The sequence below is a fragment of the Tigriopus californicus genome, chromosome 9 (assembly GCF_007210705.1).
Source record: "Tigriopus californicus strain San Diego chromosome 9, Tcal_SD_v2.1, whole genome shotgun sequence".
NCBI lineage: Eukaryota > Metazoa > Arthropoda > Copepoda > Harpacticoida > Harpacticidae > Tigriopus > Tigriopus californicus.
Window position 1 is genome coordinate 14,625,770 of NC_081448.1, and position 23,479 is coordinate 14,649,248.

Here is a 23,479-nt window from a genome sequence, read left to right on the forward strand (position 1 = left end):
CTATGGGGAGTTTGTTGAAAGATCAACATAAGCTGCTCCTCCTCCTTCTCTCCCTCCTCCTACTCGTCATCCTACTCCTTCGTGGGCTTCTCAGCGCTCCAGTTCCAAGGATGTGCATTTTAAAAGAGCTTCAAGGCGTGATCGCTCCCTGGGGAAGTCGGAAAATTGGTTGTTTCTTGAGCAACAACCACTTGCCAAGCGAGGAAACACGATTCTCATCTCGTTCATGACTGAGAATGGCTCAATTCGTGCCCAAGAGCCAACTTTAGCGCCTTTTTCGCAACACCATACCTTCCCTGTACCCTCACCCTGAAATGAATGCTCCTCATGAGTGTGACTCACAATGAGCAGGGTACTTGCCTTTTTTTTGTTTTTACGAGCATTTTCCTTCTCGCTTTTCGTTTTCTCGTCCTCAAATAGATGAAGTTGGTTTTGACTTGTTTGTGTCGAAGTTCCTCATTCCAGTGGGAAATGCAGCCTTGTCAAAGACTGGAGAAAAATTACACTGCTAGTGTTGAAACGAAATCTCCAGTGCATTGTGCTTGCGACCATATAGATGGGGTGAATTGGGTATTAAGGGCCTGCTTTTTCAAGAGGCCTGAAGAGAAAAGGCATATTTCAAACAAGGTCTTATCAAATAAAAAAGAGAGAGAGTGTGCCTATTTCGTGGGCCGAGCAAGAATTGAAATACAAACTGCCTCAAAACGGAAGCGATCAAGTTTTTATGAGATTAAACGCAAACTTTGGTGCTACCCCACGTCTTAAACTCGAGTTTCCACGCTGTATCCGTCTTGGATTAGCAACACACTGATCCAGTGAGTAGATGCAGGTAAGATAGCTTTCGGGAACAAATATTGGCCGAAATCGTTGGAATTCTTTTGTTCAAGATGTGTGGCTGAAGGTTACGGAAGGACCGGAAAAGCCTGCTTAAGGCTGGAAATGCAAAGCAACTTTGGTCCCGCATGACTGGACCCTGACTGATTTTCTTGAACGTTTTGATCAGATATGCAGGAGTTGGTAGCGGGTTGGTCCTTCGAGGGCTTCAAGGTTTGATTCAGGATACATTAGTCTTCAGCCAAAGGGATAAACTAGGGCTATCATGGGAGTCTCAGTGGACTTAAATATTCTTTTGGTCTCACCAAAAGTTTGGCTCGGGATGAGTCGCGTGTCTCGAAATCGAGTTATTTCCAAAACATCAAAGCCCAAAGCCCTGCCTCTTTCTGGTTTGACATTTTAAAGTGCCAAAATCGAATCCTTTGATGGTAACCATTGGATTTGAGTTTGCAAAGCCAACAAAAACCAAATGGCCTTCAAAACTGGAGAGTTTGTTGGCAGCAAGTATGCATGAAACTAAAGCCTTTCCAAGAGATTTGAGTTTCCAGAATTACTTCATTAGAGTTTGACAAGTAAGTTCCTCTCTTAGCCGCCAGAGGACGTTGCGACGAGTTTTGGTAGCCATTGCCACCTGTGAACCAGACGCCACGCCACCTGCAGTTAGGAACCTTAACTGAGGTAACCTGTTTCGGGCATTCAGGCATGCCGGACAAAAGATCAGCCAGCCACCCAAAACTCTTGGCCTCGGGTATTGGGCACTTTATTTGCATGAGTATAGATTTTCTGTTACGTTGACAAATGAGGAAACATTCTCCGATATTGGCTCGTCGCCGGGACAGTCAAAGAAGAGCTTAAGCAAAAAACGTAATTTCCTGAAATCACGAGGGAGACTTTTTTCTAAAACTTTTCATTCGTTGAGACAAATATTGTGAAAATGGCAGCAGTGATGGTATTGATGGATCAGCGGACCGCCTTCTTTCACCTCTTCTCTAGGCCAAGATTGATTGAGGTCACAGACAATATATATGAAAATGCATTGGACGGACCCCTTCTGATCAGTCGGCCGCGGATTGGAGATTTGCGAAAAATGCGTATGCATAAGTTGACCAAATATATTCATATACACAAGGCTCCTAAAGCCTCTTTTCTGGCAGATTGAGTCCATCCATGTGCATCCAATGCCGCCACTGTCGGCCACAGTAACTACGAAGCAGAGAAGATTGGAATTTATTTTTTTGGAGGAGGACCGTCCATGCTAAAAATATCTACCCATGAAATGATGCAGAGGGTGCTATCTTCCCTACCGGTAGGAATGCTATTTTCACCTAATCTCTTCACTGTTCGAATTTTTTTCAACCTCTTTCCCCCCAAAAACTCAAGGTCCAGCTCAAGCAATTCAATTGTGATAGCGGTCACTTTTAGCGATCAGTTAGTATTGATGAAAGGAGTTTGAACAGTGTCCATTTCTGACATGACAGCTAGAGACGACAAATTGTCCTGCTGGGTTTCAATGTTGCTCGTCGTGCTCCGCCCAAACCTGGTGCTCTGAAAGATTTGCTGCGGACAATTGGAAAGAAACATGTTTCCAAATTTAACAACGACGGGATGGGCAATTTAAAACGAGCGACAACTCTTGTTGAATTCAAGACATACCAGAGATCTGTAAGCATTTGCCGAGGCAAGTGTTCACAAATGTTAAGCGTTACTTACTTGGTCAAGTATTGCCTAGGACTGATGGCCGTCTTGCCCTTTGGAGGGAGAATAATAAGATGGGTGAGTGCCGTTCGTTCGTTAATGGGAAATCTTCCCGGCGGAAGTTTTTATTTCTCCAATGAGCGATCGGATGATGATCGGATGAGAGCATTGCCGATATGATTCTCCCCCAGATGAAGTGGTTGATCCGTCATTGTCGATGAAAAGGAAGAGAAATTGTCCACATTTTTCCTCCCTTCATGAAGATTCCTCGGCTGATTCACCACGATGGATCGAACTGCGGTCTGCCTCTAGCCCTTCAAGGACCCTCGTCAATAATGGGCAACCATTTATTCAAGGGTCCAGTTCCAAAGATAGAATGGGGGTGAAGGCAGTTTGTCAGAGCTCCACAAAGCTCCAACAAGAGTTCGGGATGGCGATTCGTTTTAAAAACAGGAGATACATCAAAGAGAAGGCGAAAAGCAATTATTGCCTCGGCATTTCTGAGGTCTCTTCGATCTTATCCGATACGTGCGAAATGAATGAAGTATTTATTATCATGGAGAGGTCAGAACATTTGGCTGTCGTCCACTTCATTGTTCAATAGGGTTGGTTGGTTCTGATCCCATTGCCAAAGATTATCGTCGTCATCTTCATCATTCTGATTCTCAACAACGTCCAGAGGCTCCTTAGGCAAATGTCATTACGACAAGGAATTGAAATTCCTGCTCAAAACCCCTAAGCCTGTGCGTATGATGACCTTTGTGGTATGGCGAGGAACGAGGTGTCCAGGACGAGGAAGAAGGTGCTTGGTCTTGGTAGTGGCAGTGGCTGTGGTGGTAGTGGTGGTGGTAGTGGGTATGGTGCTCATACTGGTTCGAGTGCCCACCAAATCGGAATCTTGTTCGAGATTTCCCCACATTGGTAGGGCCAAAACCCGGTCTCACTCCAGGTCTTGAACTCCTGCAAAACGTGGATGGAAGGATGGAAATACCGGTCTCTGTGTGTGCGTGCGTGCTTGTGTGCTTGTGTGCGTGAGCAAGTGAGTGAGTGAGTGTGTACGAGTGTGTACGAGTGTGTACGAGTGTCTTTGGGAATAGCCCTCTCGCCCATGTCTGAGGCAGTTCTTGAGCATTGAGCAGGTCCTTCTCTGCTTTGCCTCGTTCCTGCTCTTGCTCGTCCACCAAATTTGGCTGTCGTACCACGAGTGGTTGTTGAGTTCGTCCTTCTCCTCCTGAGCATCGGGGCGATCTCCAATTCACCATTCTCCATCCAGGTCTGAGGAGTCTTTCAGCAATACAGAAGAAGTGTACACACTCACAAGTACACGCAGCACATTGAGAAGACCGGAGAGTGAGAGAGAGAGAACGAGAACGAGGCGAGGAGGACCGCGAGGGGAAGCGTCAATTTGGACAGAGTATTCCACTACTTCTACTACGACTACTACTCTTACTACTTCATCTCCTACTACTATGCCACCAGCACCACCACCGCCACCAGTGCTTTTACCCCTGTGATGGAGGGTCCACAGCGTAGACAGCAGCGAATTTCAAGACGGAAAAAAGTTGTAGAAAAGTAGCAGTTGGAGTAACTCTGTATAGCAAGACACATCTTGTTTTCCAAGCGCAATCGCCTCAAGTCAGAAAAAGGGGTTCTCCTGGAGAGATGCGAGAGAGATCGCTTGACTTGTTGAAGTGATGGTTTGGTGCAAAGTGAAATGAGATTTTTCAGCGGTGCTTGGTGTGGCTCTGGATCATGGAATGGTGGGACAGACACCCGCCACGAAAAGAGATAAACGGATCGCTCGTCGAGAAGTGAATACGGCAACGGTCCCAGGATCGACATTGCTTCAACCCCAGACCGCGGGTTTGTTGTTTTGCTGTGTCTGTCGGGAAGAAAACACCACCTATAGATACGAAGTGGTGTACCGAAGTACCACCACCACCACAAACAATGGAGTGACCATTCAACAAGAGAACTTCATCTCCCAGGGATCATTGACACGCCGTAACGCTTTGGGCTTGTCTGGAACAAGCAACAACACAGTGACCAGAACCTTAAGTCCTCGAAGTCTAGATTCAGTGAGTGATAGCTCCAGTGGGGACGATCACGAGTACTACAATTTCCCGCCCCGCCATCCTAGACACGGGCATTTGAAGTGGCCTGTCCTGCCGCATGGTTCACCCGGTGATGGTACTGACCAGTGTGTGACACTGACAGAAGAAAGACTGCATCTCACTTATCCGGATTATCCAGTGCACATACCAACAACCACCTTGCGTCGAATCATAGTGAATGCGTCGCCCAAAAAGTCCAAGAAGGTTAAACGAAAGACTAAAGCCAGAAAAGGTAAGGGTAGGAACGGTAGGAACTTTCAAAGCCGGAAATGGGACTAAGGTGCACTTTGGCCTCATGTACCATGAGCATGAATAGGCACTTGGGGTTGTAGACCCTCCTAGTCCATTGCCATTGTCCATTGGGTGAGAAAACTCTTTTCATTCATTCTTCTGTTCCGGATGCCCTGAAACTTGAGGACGGGGAATGGAACTAACTTTCAGGGGGGGATAAGATGTTCTTCGACCTCACTCAGGGATCGATGAAGCAACTTTTAAAAGCTCCATTCTCAAATAACTATTGACAGACGACCGACCAGGCACTATTGCCGTCCAACCATTCATCCTTGTTTTCCTGGCGCTAAAGACGGCATCATTCGTGAAATTCAATTTCGTTGGTGGAAGAAGTGATGGATTCCCATTTGTTACCAGATATCCGATCCAGACAGGACCAATTTGGCGGCTCTTCGAGGACTTGATTTGGAGAACTCGGCTGGATTTTACGAGTGCAAATTAATAATTCATACCCCGGAACGTTAGGGGCCAAATTGGAGAACACTACCGTCTATGGGTGGAGGCTCTGTTACCAGCCAAGCCAAGTCTAATAAATTTAGTCACACTGGATTGCCAGCTTCTAGAATTACCCTCAAACGGGAAGGAAACTCGAATTATGCCACATGTGACTTGGCCAAATAGTCTGACCCCGTAAAATAATAGTAAAAGGGGTGAAGGGAGCAGATTGTGCATGCAACTTTTTAGTTCAATTCCAATAATCGACTAAAGTTTGGAACTCCGTGGAAAGGATTGGTGTCCGCCCTTGGGCAAGGCTATTAAAAGCTGAAGACACTTCGAGAATCGCCCTCAAGCTTTGGTGGCTCGTCTGCCAATCCCTGTAATTAGTGATTGTTTATGAAAACACCACCAGACCGTTCGTCAGAGGGTCTGTCTGTCTGTCTGTTCGTTTCAGCTCAATGTTAGCAGGGTTGAACTTCAGATGAACTCGTTGAAAACAACTCCACAACTGCGAGGAAGCGTGAATGGAAACAAACAATAAAATATTCAGTCATAACTCAAAAGATTCTCCTCCAAATGTTTATGGTCGTTGAACCAATCTTCTAAATTGCTGCCAAGTCACTTTGATCCTTATCAGTTTCAACATGAGGCAAATTGAATATTCAAACGGGTCAAATCGATTTTCTGAAGTGTTGTTGGGCATCATCGTTTTATTCGCCACATCTGGGCCGATATTTTCAAATATTCTCACCCTCATCAGGCTCAAACTTGTTGCTTAGTATTTTTCGAAGGAATTTGCAGAGATCAATTTCGTTGTTGGAACAAAGTTGCCAATTAGAATATTTGATAAGAAAACGTAATTGTTTAAAAAGACTAGCAAAAAGGCAAACATCCTCGGGCTAGACGACAGTACAACAGAATGAGATCCATAAACCTCAAACCACACATGTGAAGTAGATACGTTAGGTCACAACAAAGAGCATTGCAGCTTCTGTAGGAGGAATACAATGCAGTCAAAAAGTGACGAACCACCTTTCAAATATGCTTCAGTGCATTTTCCTGTCTTGGTGTTGCGTCCAAGCTTCAACACGTGTTTGTGTACTCAAGCTGTACTTACAAGTGTGTCTTTGGCCGGTACCAATCAAATGGACATTTTACTCTTTTAGGTAAGACAAATGAGCATCAATAAAAACCTCATTGGATTCATTGAGAGCGAAATATGAGCGTCCACGCGTGTTTCCAAGAACCAGGGTGGTCACATATGGTTGAGCATGGAACATGTGAAAAGTTGGGAATTGTATTGAGTAAGCGACCCAAAATGGAATCGCTCTATCCCTGACCGCAAAAAAACATTTTTTAGCCTTGATTGGTTGGATAGCAGGAGTCCAAGCAAGCTGTAGAGAAACCCTTGCCTTGGGCCTAGGTTCTGACCTTGTTGTATTGTCGAGGACGACATACTTGAGAGCTAGGTAGTTGTACTTGAATAGGATTTTTTCCAGTTTTCGTGACTCAGAAGTATGTATTTTCATTTCTGTTTAAGCGAGAACAGTGAAATGTTCCCTTTTTCGCACTGCAGAATTTTCAATGGCTCGAGAACGATCAAAAATACGGCCTTGAACTTGGAAAGTTCTTAATTATGAAGAGAGAATTGTCAAGGGCATGAAGCATTCTGAGCAAGATGTTGAAACGAAATGTAATGGATTGTCTATTGGGCATTCTAAACTCGCTACTTTTATCCACAATTTCATGGATCCCTTCCGAAAGTGAGAGACAGGCCCCTAGAATTTCAATGGCCACAGACAAAATTGCTTTTCCAACCAACTTCATTGTGAAGATCGTGGTCAAAGGAGATGAGAGAGAGGGAGAGAGAGAGAGTCTTTCTCACTCTGTCTTCTTCCTCTCTTTCCCAATCTGAAATTGGGTCACCTGGTCAGAAGTTTTCTTCTGAGAGCTGACGGCCTTTTCTGGCCTTATTGCAGTCTCTCTTGCATTTACTACCTAATATACTCGGAGCGTCTTCGGGTGCCATTAGAGTCTACATATTCACTTTGTTTTCATGTTACATTATGTCCTTTCGGTTAGGAAAGTTTCCACTTTCAAACAAGGCGGGTCCATTTGAAATCGTTCCTCGTTGTTGGGTCAGCATTAACACGAGATTCCGCTCTCGCTTCTTTTATGGTTGCTTTGCCGGACATTTCTCCTTCGTTCGTAAGGGTGTTTCACATTAACAACGTAGGAGACTGCTGGCTCCACAATACCAGAGATCTACAATCTCTAATCTAAAACCAAGGACCATAACACTCGAGCGGAAATGAAAGGAGCCAAAAACATTTGCCTGAATCAAGTAAGCCATGTGAATTCTCTCAGCATCCTGATATGATTGACGTTGGCAAGCCATAGTTGGCGGTTCCGATCGATGGTTTCTCGGTCTTCTTCGGACATGGGTCCATCTCAAGATGCTCACTTGATGAACTGGGCCAATTTTCATGGCAAACTGACCATGCAAGGGCTAATCAATATCAATAAAGCGGGAACAAAGGCCAGAGAAGAAAAGAACCAATTTGATATCATGCACAGATCTTCCACAGAAAGAGAACTGGCGATCGTACTCGCAAGAGGAACTCATGGAACAAATGGAGTGCACTTCTTTTGTCCCCTGTCTCCAAAGACTTTTCCTATGTAGTAAAATGGCCCATAATTTGATATGGGACCACGTTGTTCATCGTCCAAAGGATTGTTCAGAGTAAAACTTTCGTCCATCAATCAACATTTCATGTCCTATCAATCCTCTTTTAATCCATTCCTTCTCATCTTGTTCGAAGTTGCATCACCCTGATATCAAAGCAAAAGGGTTTCAATTCACTCAAAGAAGCGTTTTTGTGGTCATACAAGGCCAGGACCTATATTATCTAAGGGGATATTATATTTGCTCATTTTGTGCACTCATGCTACAAACTTCATAGTGTGTGTGTATGAATATTGCTTTGTATTTCAGAACGAAATGACTATTTTGGCATCAAAATATCCACTGAGGCACTCATGATGTAATGGATTGGATGTTTTTCGCCAGAGATGCCTAAAACTAGGAAAAAATGTGTTAACTAAAGATTGCAAATATCTGACAACTAGAGAAGCCTGTGTTGTGCTGTCCAGCCATGACAAAATGGAGGATATTACAAATCCTTTCTCCACAGCTTCAGATATCCTTTGGAGCCAGGTTAGGAAAAGTCTTTGGGTTATCAATTGAAGATAACGGAAAAGTTTTGACATTGGGCTGACCAATGTACCTCTTGGACAGGAATGTACCAGACAACTAGTTCCACAGTAGGGTTCATTCAGAATCTATCTGCTTGGTTGGACTACTGAAGATCTTGAGGAGAAGAGAGCTTTCTCTTTGGAACAACTCGGCAATGAAGACATATCATCATGCTTGCGGCTAAAAGGCAAAAAGAGGATCCTCTCCGACCAATGTCTCGGGGATTGTTTTTCACCCTTGATTGAACACTTAGACAAGAGAAAGAACCAAGATCCCCTTCTTTTAGGACCGAGAACACCTTTTCAAACCAGCTTGAGCTCCCTCAAGGGTGGGAATGGGACGACGCTCAGACTTGAAGGCTCGGGGAAAAACGAGAGATCCCTTCTGAAGGTCTTTCTTATCTACAAGAAACATGTTCCTCATTCAGGGTAGCCATAAACTCCAGGGAAATGTATGAAGTGCAAGTAATTGCATGCTTGTAACGCAATCCATTGGAGGGAGCGAAAGATGTGGATTGAGAAGCACTGGACAAGAATCTAGTCAGAGACCCCAACACAGACTCGCTATTTCGGGGAACAACACCACCATGTCAACCCAACGAAATGGGTACAAAGGCGCATCGGGAGTGACCCTGCGTTGGACTTCAAAGTTTTCTCGCCAAAGCTATTGGTAGCCGGGTCTGAAGGCCGGATCAATGAGAAGATTAAAACTTCAGAAGAAAGAGCCTGATAACGCTTTTGTCTGACCTTTCATCATAGTGATCCCCCTATTTGAAATAACCCCGTTTACTCGTGGGGACAGAGAGGTCTCTTTCATCCACTTTATCACCAACAATAGCCAATGTTTCACTAGTGGGAAAGCAAAGGAGCCACCGGAAAGAGCCGATTTCTCGGTGTTCCCCAAAGACAAGGGAGGAAGCCAGTCAGAACGAGCAGACAAGAGACTCGCTCAATGTCCAACGTCCTTTGACGATCTCCCCAATCTGTCCCTCCCTTACAAGAAAAAAATGTCCAAATTAAACTGAGCCACTGACAACCAGGAAGTTCCCAAACTGATGACAACAAACAAAGGGCCTTCCTCAGCATCTCAGATGCCCCAAATGAACTTGCTTATCTTCTTTTTTATGTCCAGAACTGCCTCCCAGACAATGACAAGGCAAAGGCTAGGCAAATAGAACTGACTGGTAGAAGGAGGCTGTTGAATCCGCATATCCGCATTTTCATCATGCTTGTCAGCTTTGTCTCGATCCGACGTGTCAACTTCAAATGGGAATGCCGTTTCTCTGTCTCAAAAGTCAGGCATGTAAGTACGAACGTTCTTGAACATCAAGTCCATTGTACAGAAGTGGAAAAGGGGGGGACAGAAAAGTTACTCTTCTGGATCGGTGACTACTTAAGCCTTCTTGGGCTTGCTGTACATGACGAAACTGAGAGTACGTGTATACTACGTATACCACTGAATCAAATGGAACAACCTTCACTATCTCAGGGACGATCCTGAGGAAGCTTAATTGAGCGTGTCACAGATGGCGTTAAGCAGATTGCGAGACGATATCATTCATTACAATATGAGCTAAGCCAAAAAGCTCCTGGAACTCCTCCCCTTGAGAGTTGAATAAGGCCATTTGTTCTCATTGAGAGGCAAAATTGGAATCCCTTGGTGCACTAATTCAATTTCCAAGGTCCGTTGCACATTCGAGACATTCGTTTTCGTTTTTTGAATTGTGCACCTTTTCAGCCAGTGTGCCTTTAAAACCGGTAATTTGGAAAAGAAGACAGAGAACAACACAATGTATATGCACCCACCTGGATTTTGGAACGGTCGGTCATTCATCTTCATTTCGAGGGAATCAGGATTCATCGATAAATATCACTTTCGCATTCCTCTCCCTTAGGCTAAAATGCTTGTCGGACTGTAATAAATTGGCCAACATGAAATGAGCTTTTCAAGGCCTTGGGTGGTTTTAGACTCTACGAGTACCTTCACCTTCGATCGATGCAATCGCTTATGATTTTATGGCTCATCTACTACAGGTAGAACAAATCCTTGATGGACAAATAGAACAAACCTCGAACAAATGTCAAGATAAGCTCTCAAAATTCCATCAAATTGGCCTTCGGGTTTGCTTTGATTGTGCAAAACAACAGGGAAAGAGGCCAGCACTATCGTTTTATTTTGCGGAGACGGATAAAACCAAGCCAATTTCCCTGTCAATTCCCGGTAACAAATTTGTTGCCCTGAGAATGGAAAAACATCTTTTGGAACCTTCGTGCAAATGTAGGTCTGTAAAGCTCAGAGGAAGACCAAACTGAGATGCATGAATAACGAGCTGCAATCCTGGCCTATCATTAGGACAAGCTTCGTTCCCGACTTGAACGTCTTGGATCTTCGCTGAGAGAAGAACGAAAGAGGAGGAGGGGGGGGAGGGGAGGGAATGGAGAGTTTTGGCGTGAGTGGGTGGGACTGATAAGTCCCAAAAATTGGCCGTACCGAAGAAAAATGCTCTTCTTATGTGTTGTCCTGATTGCCAAGAAAAATCTGGCAATGCAAGATTTGTGCGAGTTTTTTTTTGGTGTTTTGCTTGGTTCGTGAGAGCCGTTCAAGGAGGGTGGGAACATAAATAATGCAAAACTTTTTCAACGCTAACGTAAATGTCGAAGCGAGCGAGTGACTGTGCTCCATATAAAAGAATGGCACCACTAATGAGTTGGAACCTAGGCCCATTTTTTTGTTCGGCTTTGTCTCGGGATTACTGAAGTTCTGGACAAGCTAAAAAAGAAATAGTGTTTTGCATTTCATGTCTCCGCTTGGATCCAGAAGCTACAGATGATGAAACTAGATGGAAGCTGTCATTTGTCGTTTAGCTTGGTTATGTCACAAAATATTGTTACTTTCTCACCGGCCTCGAGACGATGCAAAACAAGAGTCATCGTAGTATTCTTTTTGTCGGCACTTGCCTATCTAAAAAGCACTGAGAGGAATTATCTCCCTCCTACGTAGACATGGCATGTTCGACGCTATTAGCTGGGCAAAATGCCAGATGAGTGAAGGACATGACGATTAGTCTAATCTAATCTGGTTTTGATCGGTCAAGTTAAAAAATATGAATCCATGACACCACTTTCAAAATGCAGGTTAGGTTGGAAAGAAAAATCTTGTGAAACAAATTTGCGTATCCAATGCGACTCTGTTGTCCAATATTCTTATTATGACTCTACTTTACACAGTCGTGTGGTTGTTCAAATGATTTTTTTCAACAGTGTTGATAAACTAGATTTTGTCAGAGGGAGATATGACAAAAGATATAATCTGCCACGCCCGGCTCTTCCACCATGGGACTTTTTTTTAAACTTGATGAAGCAAAACGATACGAAATAAAACTTGTAGCTGTTCCTACGTATGTATGTACCATATGAATGGTATATTGGCGTAGAGGACTCCATTGAAACCTTTGGTGCTCTCAGTGGTTTTTGATGATTTGCAGGAATTTTCGGCATTTAGCAGGATGTGCGTGAAAAGAGGTTTCTTACATCACAACGACAAACTATGATGACGAGGAAATACGCCTAACCTTTTTGCTTCAGGTCCCAATATCATGGGCTGCCTATAACCTACATTCACATACGTTGAGGCGCTCTCAAATTAAGTTTCGAATCAAAGTCGACTCGACTCGAGAAGGATGTATCAAAGATGTCATTTTGAGGGAGGAGGGCCTCCAATATCCATTTGAAGAGTGCAAAATCTAAATTGGTACAACCACCTCTATGCCATGTCAGGTACTCACAGGTAGTGGTGGTGCGGAGAGGGAGACCATGCTTGTTGTACCTGAGAGCGCCTTTTTCCGTTGGTTCCTTCCTTCCTTCCGTCCATTCGCCCGTCCGCCCGTCCGGGAATTGGCCATGTCGTTGGAAACTCCGGTGTGCGTGTCAGCTGTCGATTTTCCAAACTGGTCAGCTGTCGCCCCCATGGTCTGGATGGTAGAAGTGGGATCAGCCCGCCGGCCCGCCCAAGGTTTGGCAGAGATCCAAGATCAGAGTGAATAACATGGACTTGACGCTTGAGTGGAAGCTGCTCTTCCCTTTGGTGTGGAAGCTGTGCCTTCCTGTTGCACGAGAGTCAGTTGGTATTTTGAAATGTGCCTTGTAAGTGCTCTCAATGTCGATCAAGTATTACCCTATGTAGTAATTGAGGCTGTCCATGGTTCAATTGTTTTCGGGTTTGCGGTGAAATATACGCATTGTGAAAACCCGGCATTTTCGTTGGGGTGTGAGAGCAACATCGGGGGTTGGTGTTAAGTTGAAATTCGCAATCCGGTGTTCAAAGTCTGACTTGAGTGCGAACAGCTGCCATCGATTTTCGTCTCGTTTTGGGTGTCCATTGTCCATGTGTAAAACTCACTGACAGTCGAAACAAGTGAAGTGAGTGTTCAAGGTTGTGTAGTTCTGTTCTGGCGCTTCATCATCGTGTCGTATTCTGTTCTTCGTTCTTGTGATCCATAAAGGTAAGGTATTCCTGAGTGAGTCATTTTTTCATCGACCTCTCCCTGCTCGAATTGGTAGTTAGTCATCCTCGTTAAGTCGGATTGGCGAGCTGTCAAGTCAAGTGCACTGCAGAGACCTTCAGGGCCGAACCAATCATTGGTAGTCAAGTGGCCTCCAACTCATATGCAAACTTGGTCCCTTGTCTTAAAGCGTGGCCCATTGGTTAAAAGTTGATCCCAGATTCCATCAATTTCCCTCCCTCTAAAAAGTTCGGTTCGAAACCGAGCTTTGCCTGACAATCAGCCTGCCAGTCAGCTAGCTAACCTCTTTGGTCGCATTTCGGGGGAGCCAGGTCTCTGCTCAGTCCCCTAAACCACTCGAAGATCAAACTCCAATTCTTGCACATGAATGAACACTTTATATGGGATGGCTGCTACTCCTTGGAGTGAGCCAACTGAAGGAGTGTGTTTGTTGTACCTTCCTTCATCTTCTGGGCTGATCTGAGACTCCCAAGGTCTATCAAATCATCATCCAATGGATGAAGATGTGGCGACATGCTCTTTGAGGGTGGGTTGAATGGTGACTAGCAAGCATAATAACCACACTTTGAACGACAAATATTAGCTTAAGTGAATATGGGGATCGTTCCTTTCTGCGTTTTTTTTTCGCTTACTCCACGTCAGCTCGTTTTCCGAGTTCCAAATCGAAAAGGAAGCAAAACCATTTGTGGATTTCGCTCTTAAATCCTCTCGCCGTGTCGTCTAAATTTTTCAAGCTTCTCCAATAGAGGAGATTGAAAACCATTTTTCAATTGATTTCTTCCAAGATGGAAGCTGTCCGATCTCAAACGTTGTAAGTAGGGTACCTTGGTAGAAAAAAAAACACCAACGCTTACCAAAGCTGTCATTTGGATCAAGGTCCCACTAAGCTTTGTTTGACAAGAACTCAAATGGTAGTGAATGTTCAATAGGGCCATCTACAAAGACATTTCTTTTTCTTCCCTACCATCATCAGTTCTCAAAGGCGCCTTGAAAGAAGGAATGTCCCGATTCTCGGCTATCCTTGGAACAATACTGTGCTCGTCTTACTAGACGTATCTTCCAGATCGGGATGAAAAGATGGACGTGTTCGATTGTTCAAGTGCTCTTGAGGCCTACAGTCTATCAAAGAGGCTTGTTCCCAACACCGTCAACGACACCAAAATGGACACATCCATTAACTAGTTATCATCCCACGCTGTTTAGTTGCGTTATCTCCGTAACTTGGAAGGTTCCTAAGGGAAGGGGAGAGGCTCTGTATTCATTCCCAATTGGGTGAAATTGAACCCCAAATCCTGAAAATCCTGACAATGACAAGGTCTAATTGATGACAGCATGGACCACTTTTTAAAGTTTCCTTCACGTCCTCAACCGGCGGGCTGCTGTCGGTAGGTCTCTTAAAGATATTTATCAAAGAACTTCGCGGTTTTAGTGACAATCGGAAATCCCTCGGCAGGAAATAGAGCGATCATGGGGGATGGCAAAAACAAGCCTCGTGTTTTCACCTTGAGATCTTTTGGCAATTCAAGTCGAGGTTGAAATGAAAGGCTCTCGGAGACCACATGTAAAAGAGACCCTTGAAAGATGGACGAATGCAAAAAAAAACCTCTCTAGCGCCCGTCTAGTTCCTCTTCTGAAGTGGTTACATATCCCGTAGCCTACGTTCCTTACTCACTTGTCCAAAGACGCATTCAAGGAAGTTTGAGAGGAATGGAAGAAATTTCCATTTTTGTTCCATCTCTCGTAAATGGGATCATTCAACCACCGTCTATGGCTCCCAAATGCCATCAAAGCAAATATACATAGGAGATCCCCCAAATGACAGGGATGAACGAGATAGAAAGAAAGAAAGCAATCGAGTCTTAAGCAAATGAGTTCACGTTTATACAACACACTAGATAGTGGTCAGTCAGGGTAATGGCCGCTAAGAACCGCCTCTCATTTACGCCAGGACACACTCGGGAATGGCTGAATGGACTAATCGTTCCAAAAAGAGGCTCCACGTGTAGTAAACTCAAGTTTCCATTTCAAAAAAATGGGTTCAGTCAGAAGTTGCTTGCGTTGATTTATGGCATCTCTCGTCTCTCGCCTGAGGAAAGAGACCATTTCTTGGGAGGGAAGGGGGACAAACAACATCGCATGTAAAGCTCACACCACACCTTCATGGCGGGCCGAAAGGCTCTTACTAGAAAGAAGACGCACATAAACTGGAACCACACTTATCTCATTTTTTCCTCGAGTCAAAATGGTCCACCAAACTTTTAATCCAACTCGGAGGCTGGGCCCCGTGTTTTCTCCCGTGTTCTGGAAGGACTAATGTCACTACAAAAGAAAGAAGGAGCTCGGTTTCACTTTCATATCTAAGAGAATAAACCAAGTCGAATCCTTCAAAGGCAAATGAGAAGCTTACTCCCACGAGCTTCATTCTCTTTGGGTCTCGTTCTCATTCGAGAATCTCCTTGGAATACTACCGAACAATAGCGGACGGAGCTCAAGTCTAAAATCGTTGAATTGAATGAAAGGAGCAGGTAATTTTGCCTGAAATCGTATGGAAGGAGCAACGTGCCCAGAGGCCCAGCTTGACGGATCCAGTCGGCAGCACTGGGGGAGTGAAAAATGAATGCTAATACGCTCGACCGCAAATATGGACAAAGATTTTTTTCCCCTGAAGTGGAAAGGGGAGAAGGAGAGAAATCAGTCCCGGTTTGATGAAAGGTCTCATCACTCATCTTTTTGGGCGATATCGCATTTTTTCTAGCCATCCGCTTCTTCCTTCATTGGACTTTTGGCATTTGCATGTTGCCACGGAAATTGAAACCCGGGTGTTGTCAATCAATGATAATAGAGATCCATGTTAAGACACCGACAATGTGCAAAGGGCTTCCTTCCTTCCTTCCAAGCTGCCACAAAACTATTAATGACGAGATGAGGCGCACGTTGTTGCCAATGAATAATGAGGAGACCCCAATGACTTGTGAGCCAAGCAATGCCTTCGGGAGACAGACGAATAAGGCCGCCAAGACAGCGAGCGAGAGACCCAATGAGACACACTAGGTTCGGTCTTGCACATGGAAAAAAAGCCTAAAACAGAGAGAGACTCAGAGAGACTCGGTGAGAGAAGGGCAAAGGAACCGAAGACGAGCAGAAGGAAGAAAGTGTGTCCCACTTGCCACTTGACACGTTCCTCTCCAGCTTCCTCGTTTTACGGTTCCATGTAGGGCTTCCTCTCACTTTTTTCTTCGTTTTGATCAATATTCGTGCCATGTTAAGGACACGGCTACTACAAGCATGTACTGTGCGCACATACGGTAGGGCATATTTACCACGACCAGACATTTACAGAGTCGGGTTCCTCTAGTGAGAAGTGTATCGAACATGCTTTCAAGTGTGACCTTCTCATGCCCATCAAGAGTGCATTTATATTCTTGGTGTCCCATTTAGCCACTGATGGCTCAAAAGCATGTTGTCTGGTGGGTTAATGATAATAATAATGGTAGAGTAAATGCCTTCTTTCGATGTAGAAGCCAGATCCTGCAGGCGAGTCTTAGTAAGCCTTCATCTGCTCTTCTGACAAGCTCCGACGAGGATTGTGTGCTCCATGGCCTTAAACTCAGCCAGTGATAGTAAAGTAGTGATTCATATCAAGCCATCCAGAAGGAGCTTTTCATCAAGGATAACATCACCGCTTCTCCTTTGTCTATTTGGTTCAGACAAAGAGGCAATCTGTAAACGTAAGTGAGGCTTCTGTTACTGATTTTTGTCATTTTACCTTGCTCGGCTTAGCTTACACTCCTCTCAATAAAGTAGGATATTCTAATCTCCACCCTCACCCACACACCCAATTTGATATTTCAGTTACTCACCCCTAGTTTTTAGATTCGCCATCATGTCATGGCTTTCAGCATGTAGACAAATGGTGCCACATTTTTCCCAAAGCAACGATGTTGGGGTTACATTTTAGGGTTTTTGCTTCCATTCAAGGGTTTCATTTCGGATTACCGAGACCCACCTGCCTAAAAACTGCAACTGGGTTACCAAAGGGTACTGGTGTGTTGATAATTCTACAATTCATTTGTCTTGTGGAGGACCTCATTCCAATAACATCTGAAGTAGGCTTACATAAAAATTACGGATGCCTCTGTGATATTTGAACTCAAATATCGCCAACAGAAAAACCAGAACTCTCATTCAAGAGGTCGTTTGTTCGCAATTGCGGAGTGCTCTTTAAAGTCAAACAAAAAGCTTCATTGTATTTTCAAATAAATTTGTAAGTGGCCTTAGGTCTGAAGATTCAACTAGGTTAAAGGAGTAACTCATCCCAGTGTGGTCCAAACAATAACCAACTAGTAATATTTTAATTAACCACATCAACAAACATTTTTCAACCGCATTTATTGCCACTACACATACAGTTACTCAATGATTGGCCACCATCTGCATTGAGGAGATGTTACATGGTTGAAGAATGCCGTCCGAAAGTTGTTCCCGTTCATTGATTGGTCTTAATAGACAGGATATCTCAAGCTCTCCCTCGGTAGCGTGGGTAACCCTGGATGGCATTGACAGCAGCGCCAATCACGTCTCTCGTCGTCAAACCCACGTTAAAACCGGCCTTGTAACCGATGGCGTGTCCAATGGCGAGCCCGATGACGAGGCTGACTATGCCGCAGAGGGCGAGGATCGAGAGGCCCACAATGACGATGATCTCAGGGTGATTAGGGTGGTCCATGGTTGAGAGAAGACCTCAAAAGGTTGTGACCGATCACTTCAGATGACCCAACTGGGATTTTAACAACCGAATCCTGAGCCGTTCCCCTCAAAACTGGCTCAACCACGAGAGTGAAAAGACGCGACTGTTGTTGGGGTTGTAGTTACTATTACTGTTGTTGTTGATGCTGTTATTTATCCTATCCACCTGTTTGTTGAGGAAGGCGCGTGATTAAATTGATTTGGTCATTTTATGCTCTTGGTTAACTCAATTCAACAATATTCTTGCGCATGTTGCCCTTTAGTATTACTATCTTAAGTTTTGCATTATTTCAATTAGAATTGAGAAACATAGTGGTGAAACATGACAAAATTCTTTTTAACCATATGTATGTTTTTGGGTGGCCAACGGTACGCTAGTCATGCATTGTGAATCCGGGGACACTGGCAGAGCGGAAACGGAACACGACAAGCTAACTTCAGGTGGTTCTTGAATATATTACTTGCGGCAACTGTTTTGGCATATCTGAGCATCTAACCGAACCCGCGGGCAGAATCTGTTAGCAAGCGAACAAACCGCTCCAAATGTCTTACTACACTTTTTATCACCAAAGAATGAATGAAGATGTCTCCATTGTCTTGACACGTAGCCCACTTTCTCATACATTTACGGTGCGAAACAGCCATCCCTTGGTGGTCCACTATTCAATCCTATTCCCCGGATCCAGTGTTAGCCACTTTTTGTCTAAACACTAATGAAAAGACGATTTTAGCCAAAATTGGCTATGAGTGATACACATCTTAGTGATTTTTTATCGACCAGACCAGAATAGGTCAACATCATCCCCTCAAACATCACTTGAAAGGGAAAACTATTGTGTGCATCCTCAAGAATACCACTTCATACATGCATACTACAGCTTTATCTAGTAGAGTGAACAGGAATGCCAGTGACGTGAAGAATGAACGCCTCTTGGCTACTCAAGATGTTCCTGGACACAGGTAGCAGAACATGCGTTTCGTGCCAAAAATGCAATTTGTTAGATTACTAAATCACGAATATGTTTGCTCGCAGTTGATGTCATAAAAATGAAGTTCTGACATTTGCAATCTCAGCGATCAGATTTCAATTCCCCCACTTTTTTTTGTAAGTTTACAAATAAATGCGATGAGTAGCCTTTAGACATCGACACATTAACAATCCAAGCCATAATGCTACGGTGACAAGTTGCATTTTTGGTGTGCTTTTGCTTTACCTTTCTGCACTTGAATCTGTTTTGATTGAGTTGATCTCATCAAAACGTCTGTAGCAAAGCCTCACAAATCGATCGGGCTGTACAAAAAGCACGACGTAGTAAAGGTAATCCTGATCTACAAAGAAGGCAGAGAGAGACACCACTTGCATGCACTTTTTGAGAATTAACGGTCCTCTGAGTGCTTACACGATGAAATTCGATCTCATGTGCCATCAAGAACTCTTTTGTTCAACGGTATTCGCTTTACTTGAACGTAGAGTAGATCATGTTCGAGAAGAACTCCCTGCTCCTGTTTTTGCGCAAATTTTTCTACGCTTATTTCATAATAATGCATTTCGCCCAACTTGGTTCGGAATCAAAGTTGACGGACGGATAGACGGACGGAGTGAGGGAAAGACTCTGTCCATCATGTTGAATGGTCCATTAGGGCCTTCAACAAATTGGCCACAACCATGAGATGCTTCTCGACTTTTATGCCTGCTCAACTATATTCCAACGCCAACGAAGATGAATGCAGTTTTCGAGATTCAGCTCATTCAAACACGTCCCCTCGATCGGGCTCAAAAAGATGCAAGCTCGGATATGAGCCATAAAACGCCTTCAATGCCCTCTCGTTATTGAATCTGTGCTTTCCGGGGTTATGAAGCCAGGGAGGGAATTGAGCCTCAGCCAATTCAACTTGATCGAAGTAGTATGTCTCGAAATAGGACAAACATAAAACCAACTGAGTCGATCTTTTGTTGTGCGGACAACAATGATCTCCCCGGCCTTTAAGGGGTTTGGCGGTCGGTGGACAAAAAATCCTCGGTGCGACAAGAGTGGAAAGACAAATCTACTCTTGAAGAACATGAATGCAAAAACATTCTTCATTCTTGAATGCTAATGATCATGTCGGGGAGTGTATATGTGACTTCGAGATTTGTCCATCAGGCCAAGCATCTTCAGGCCAGATGAAAGACGAGTCGAAGTAATTCATCGAACAAACACAAAAACAGGGTGTGTGTGTGTGTGTGTGAGATAATCCCAAAATAGCTTGAGTAGATCGAAAGATAACTGATGTTGCGACACTTTCTCGTGTCTGGCTAGATCAACAACAGTGACAAAGACACCCGTTGGGCCACAAGGCGACGCGATGACAAATACCGCCGACTGCACCGAGAAAAACTCTTCTCTCCATGTGTTCATGATGTGCACAAGAATGTGCACAATAACAAATCAGTGCACATATACTACTCACTCTGTACTGCTGTATACTCACTGCCAACAGAAGACAGCCCTTTTCTTCGGCTTCTTTGGAACGGCTCGAGTGGTTCATCTGGTCCAAGGTCATGAGCAAGCAATGTTCCAATCATAGACTTAGTACATTAGTATTTATCAAGGTTTCCCACCAGAACATCGATCGATATTGTCGCATGGTCAGAAACAGTATCATGGACCGACCACAAGTAACCGGTGGAGAGCCCAAAGGTGATTGAAATTGATGCGAGGTATTTTTTCTGATTGTCCGTGGACTTGACCCCGGATTTTTGTGCGATGGAATCCGAGGGGTTTTAATGAGATGCTGTTTTCGTTGGTGAGCAATGGCTTCTCCATGATCACACAGATGATCAGTTGTTCATCATGGGAAGGAGGTCTTGTTCAAGAATGCGTTTTCCCCTTTCGAAATTAATGTCACATCTGCTCTAGTGTCTTCTTTTCCTTGGAAATGGAAGATGCATGTGAACGAGATCACATAAGACAGTGAAGACTGTGTCATGCGGTGAGTGGCCACACCGATAGGGCCAGAATGTGACGCATTTCCAGCCCAGACTTACACTCTCGTACACTCCAACGCTCAATGTACACACTCAGAATGTCCAGAATGAGCTTGGACTGCCTTGGATGAGTTTCTCTTGATTCGGCCTTGCCCAAGCTCTTCGCTCGTAGCCACGAAATCATTCCGTCTTGCATGGAGTACTATGAAGAATGTACGGTACGTCAAGTATGATTCTCGGGCTTCTTTTAGAGGCCCAAAAAACTTTCACTCTCGCATTATTGCAATCAAAGCGGGTTGGACAGGTAAGATGGTGGCTGAGATGGCGTTGGTTGGTGGCTGCATTGGATGGTGAGCTGGGGGTTGGCCACATCAATGCTGGCTGCATTCGCTTGAGCAATCCAACATGCAGCCAAACTTAGATAATTTAGAGAACGTGGGTCCTATCCTTGATTTTCAATGCCCTCGTATCGAAATGCCCGCTTCTCTATCCAAATCATCGCCTTCTAATGTATTAAATATGAAACCATTTTGATATCTAAGAGACATAGAATCACGGAAAAATAGTTGAAAATATCCCGAGATGTCATGGAAGTTGGTCATTTTGACCACGTGCATTGTGATATCAGAATGTGGACGTCACCTTGACCATAAGCTGCTATTTCTAAATCATGCCTCCTTGGGTATGGGACAACTATCTTAGAATGAGACTGATTTAATCTTAATTAAACCAAAACGGTGGACAATCCTGGGCATCATGAAAGAGAAACTTTCATCATTCCAAACGTGTCTACTATCACGTGGAAAATGTTGTAGATTGAGTCCTGTTTCTCATTTTGAAGTCTCAAAACATGGATAACAAGGAAAAGGGATAAAGAACTACTAAGTCGACTCTGACAATCTCACGATTGGCAGCATAATCTCTCTCTTGAATAACAAAAATGTTCCGATGCTCGAAGAAAATCTTTCAACTGGAAGAACACTCGAGACTCTTCCGACTCTTCCTGTCGTGTTCAATACTTGAAATTCGAATTGGCTATCATTTTCCTCTGAGGCTATGGCATTGTTTACATTTTTCACTGTGAAAAGAGCTTGACTCATCGCTCTGCGATCCACTGCTTTCAACTGAGCACTCACTCATTTCTCTAAGCATGTAGATGATGTAGATTCCTGGAATGCCCACTATCCCGTAATCTCCGTGCTGTTTAATAGTGGGTAAACAAAGTCGACTGGATCCATATTGCTCCGCGCATATGGGATCGTAAAATTCTATGGAGAAGCTTCAATGGAGCACGACAAAATGGTACCTCACATGCAAACCACCAGTTACAAAGGTCACACACGTATGGAATTCAATTTTCGGAACTCATTCAAAATGATCGAACCGTTATATACACGTTAAAGTAGCCTCTTCTATAAAGTGCAGTGGGGAAACGATCATTGATACCACTGAATCGTTGAGTCATTTTCGTACGTCTTGTGGTCATTGTGCTACGCCAACATTCGTACCCAACCAAATTATTGCTTTGTTTCAAGTAAAGTGTTTTACCAGTGGGAGGAAAAAGTTAGCTTTTTACTCAAGGCTTCATTGACGTGGTGGATAAGTTGCTGGAGTTTATTCACTTTTTGTGCCATGGTGGTTTTGCGAGTGCAGTTTCGCTGACTGCCCTTCAACTTCATTGGAGATAACACCCGAGTTAAAATGCAATTCGGCTTCCGTTGCGGGTTCTTTGTAGGCAGGAGAGGTTTCAAGGTTTCTCTCGTCACTCGGTTTCACAAAGTGGAATCAGCCAAATTAGATGTCAGTGGTGCTAGTTCGAGCACGAGTTCATTTATCAGAGAATGACATGTCACTTACCTTTCGATTTCTTTTCTCTCTCTCCAGGTGCCATAACCACCGACCTCCGCCAGTACCTCAACGCAAGATTTCCCAAAGGAGGAGTGGACCATGAACTTCAGAATACCATCAGAGATAATCTTTACCTAAGAACAGTTCCTGTAACCACTCGAACTCCTCGACCCGAGGAACGCCATGGCACGGATTACACTTTCTTGTCCAAAGACGAGTTCATGGCGCTTGAAAAGTCTGGCGAACTATTAGAGAGTGGAGTCTACGATGGTAAGTTAATTTACTGGGACTGGCATTCGTTAGTAAATGAAAACAACAAACTAAGAGATTGAGCTCTGAGATGACGGTGATAAGTCGACATGCCAAAGTCATTGAAGAGGGTGTTAAAGAGCCAATTTTGGCAAGTGGGAGGCCTCCTCCATCCATATCTCTTACCGATTTCTAATTGAGAATCCAAGAGCCAAGTGCTGCTGATAGTTTGGAGTATCCCATGATGATGAGGATGATATTGATGAAGCTTTCAATCGAGGCAAGGGTAGGAAATGACTTGTAAGACTGGCATTTGGCAGACCATGTGCTCAGTCCACATTTCTTTGCATGCATGCTGGTGATCGAACAGACACAACCTCCAGAGACATTTCTGCTTGAATAGGTTGACATGATCACAATGATCGAGGGTTAAAGAGACTCAGAAGAAAGGGAACAACCAAGACAACCTGCCAAACCCTTTTCCCCTTTGTCCCTTTAATTGAAATTTCAATCTCCCC

At 44.1% G+C, this 23,479-nt stretch overlaps 1 protein-coding gene across 8 annotated transcripts in view; it reads left to right on the forward strand.

The window, feature by feature from the left end:
* LOC131887505 (membrane-associated guanylate kinase, WW and PDZ domain-containing protein 2-like) overlaps positions 1 to 23,479 on the forward strand; it is a 67,603-nt gene that overhangs the window by 32,935 nt on the left and 11,189 nt on the right. For 6 of the 8 annotated variants that reach the window (XR_009374041.1, XM_059236136.1, XM_059236138.1 and 3 more), the window contains exon 2: positions 22,749 to 22,982. Coding sequence is in view for 7 of the 8 variants with exons in the window: in XM_059236136.1 (XP_059092119.1) it covers positions 22,749 to 22,982 (234 nt within the window). In the remaining variant the exon portion in view is untranslated. Of the gene's footprint in view, positions 1 to 3,768; positions 4,876 to 16,730; positions 16,879 to 22,748; positions 22,983 to 23,479 lie in introns of those variants that run through there. The other 2 variants (XM_059236135.1, XM_059236139.1) reach the window with 2 other exon arrangements.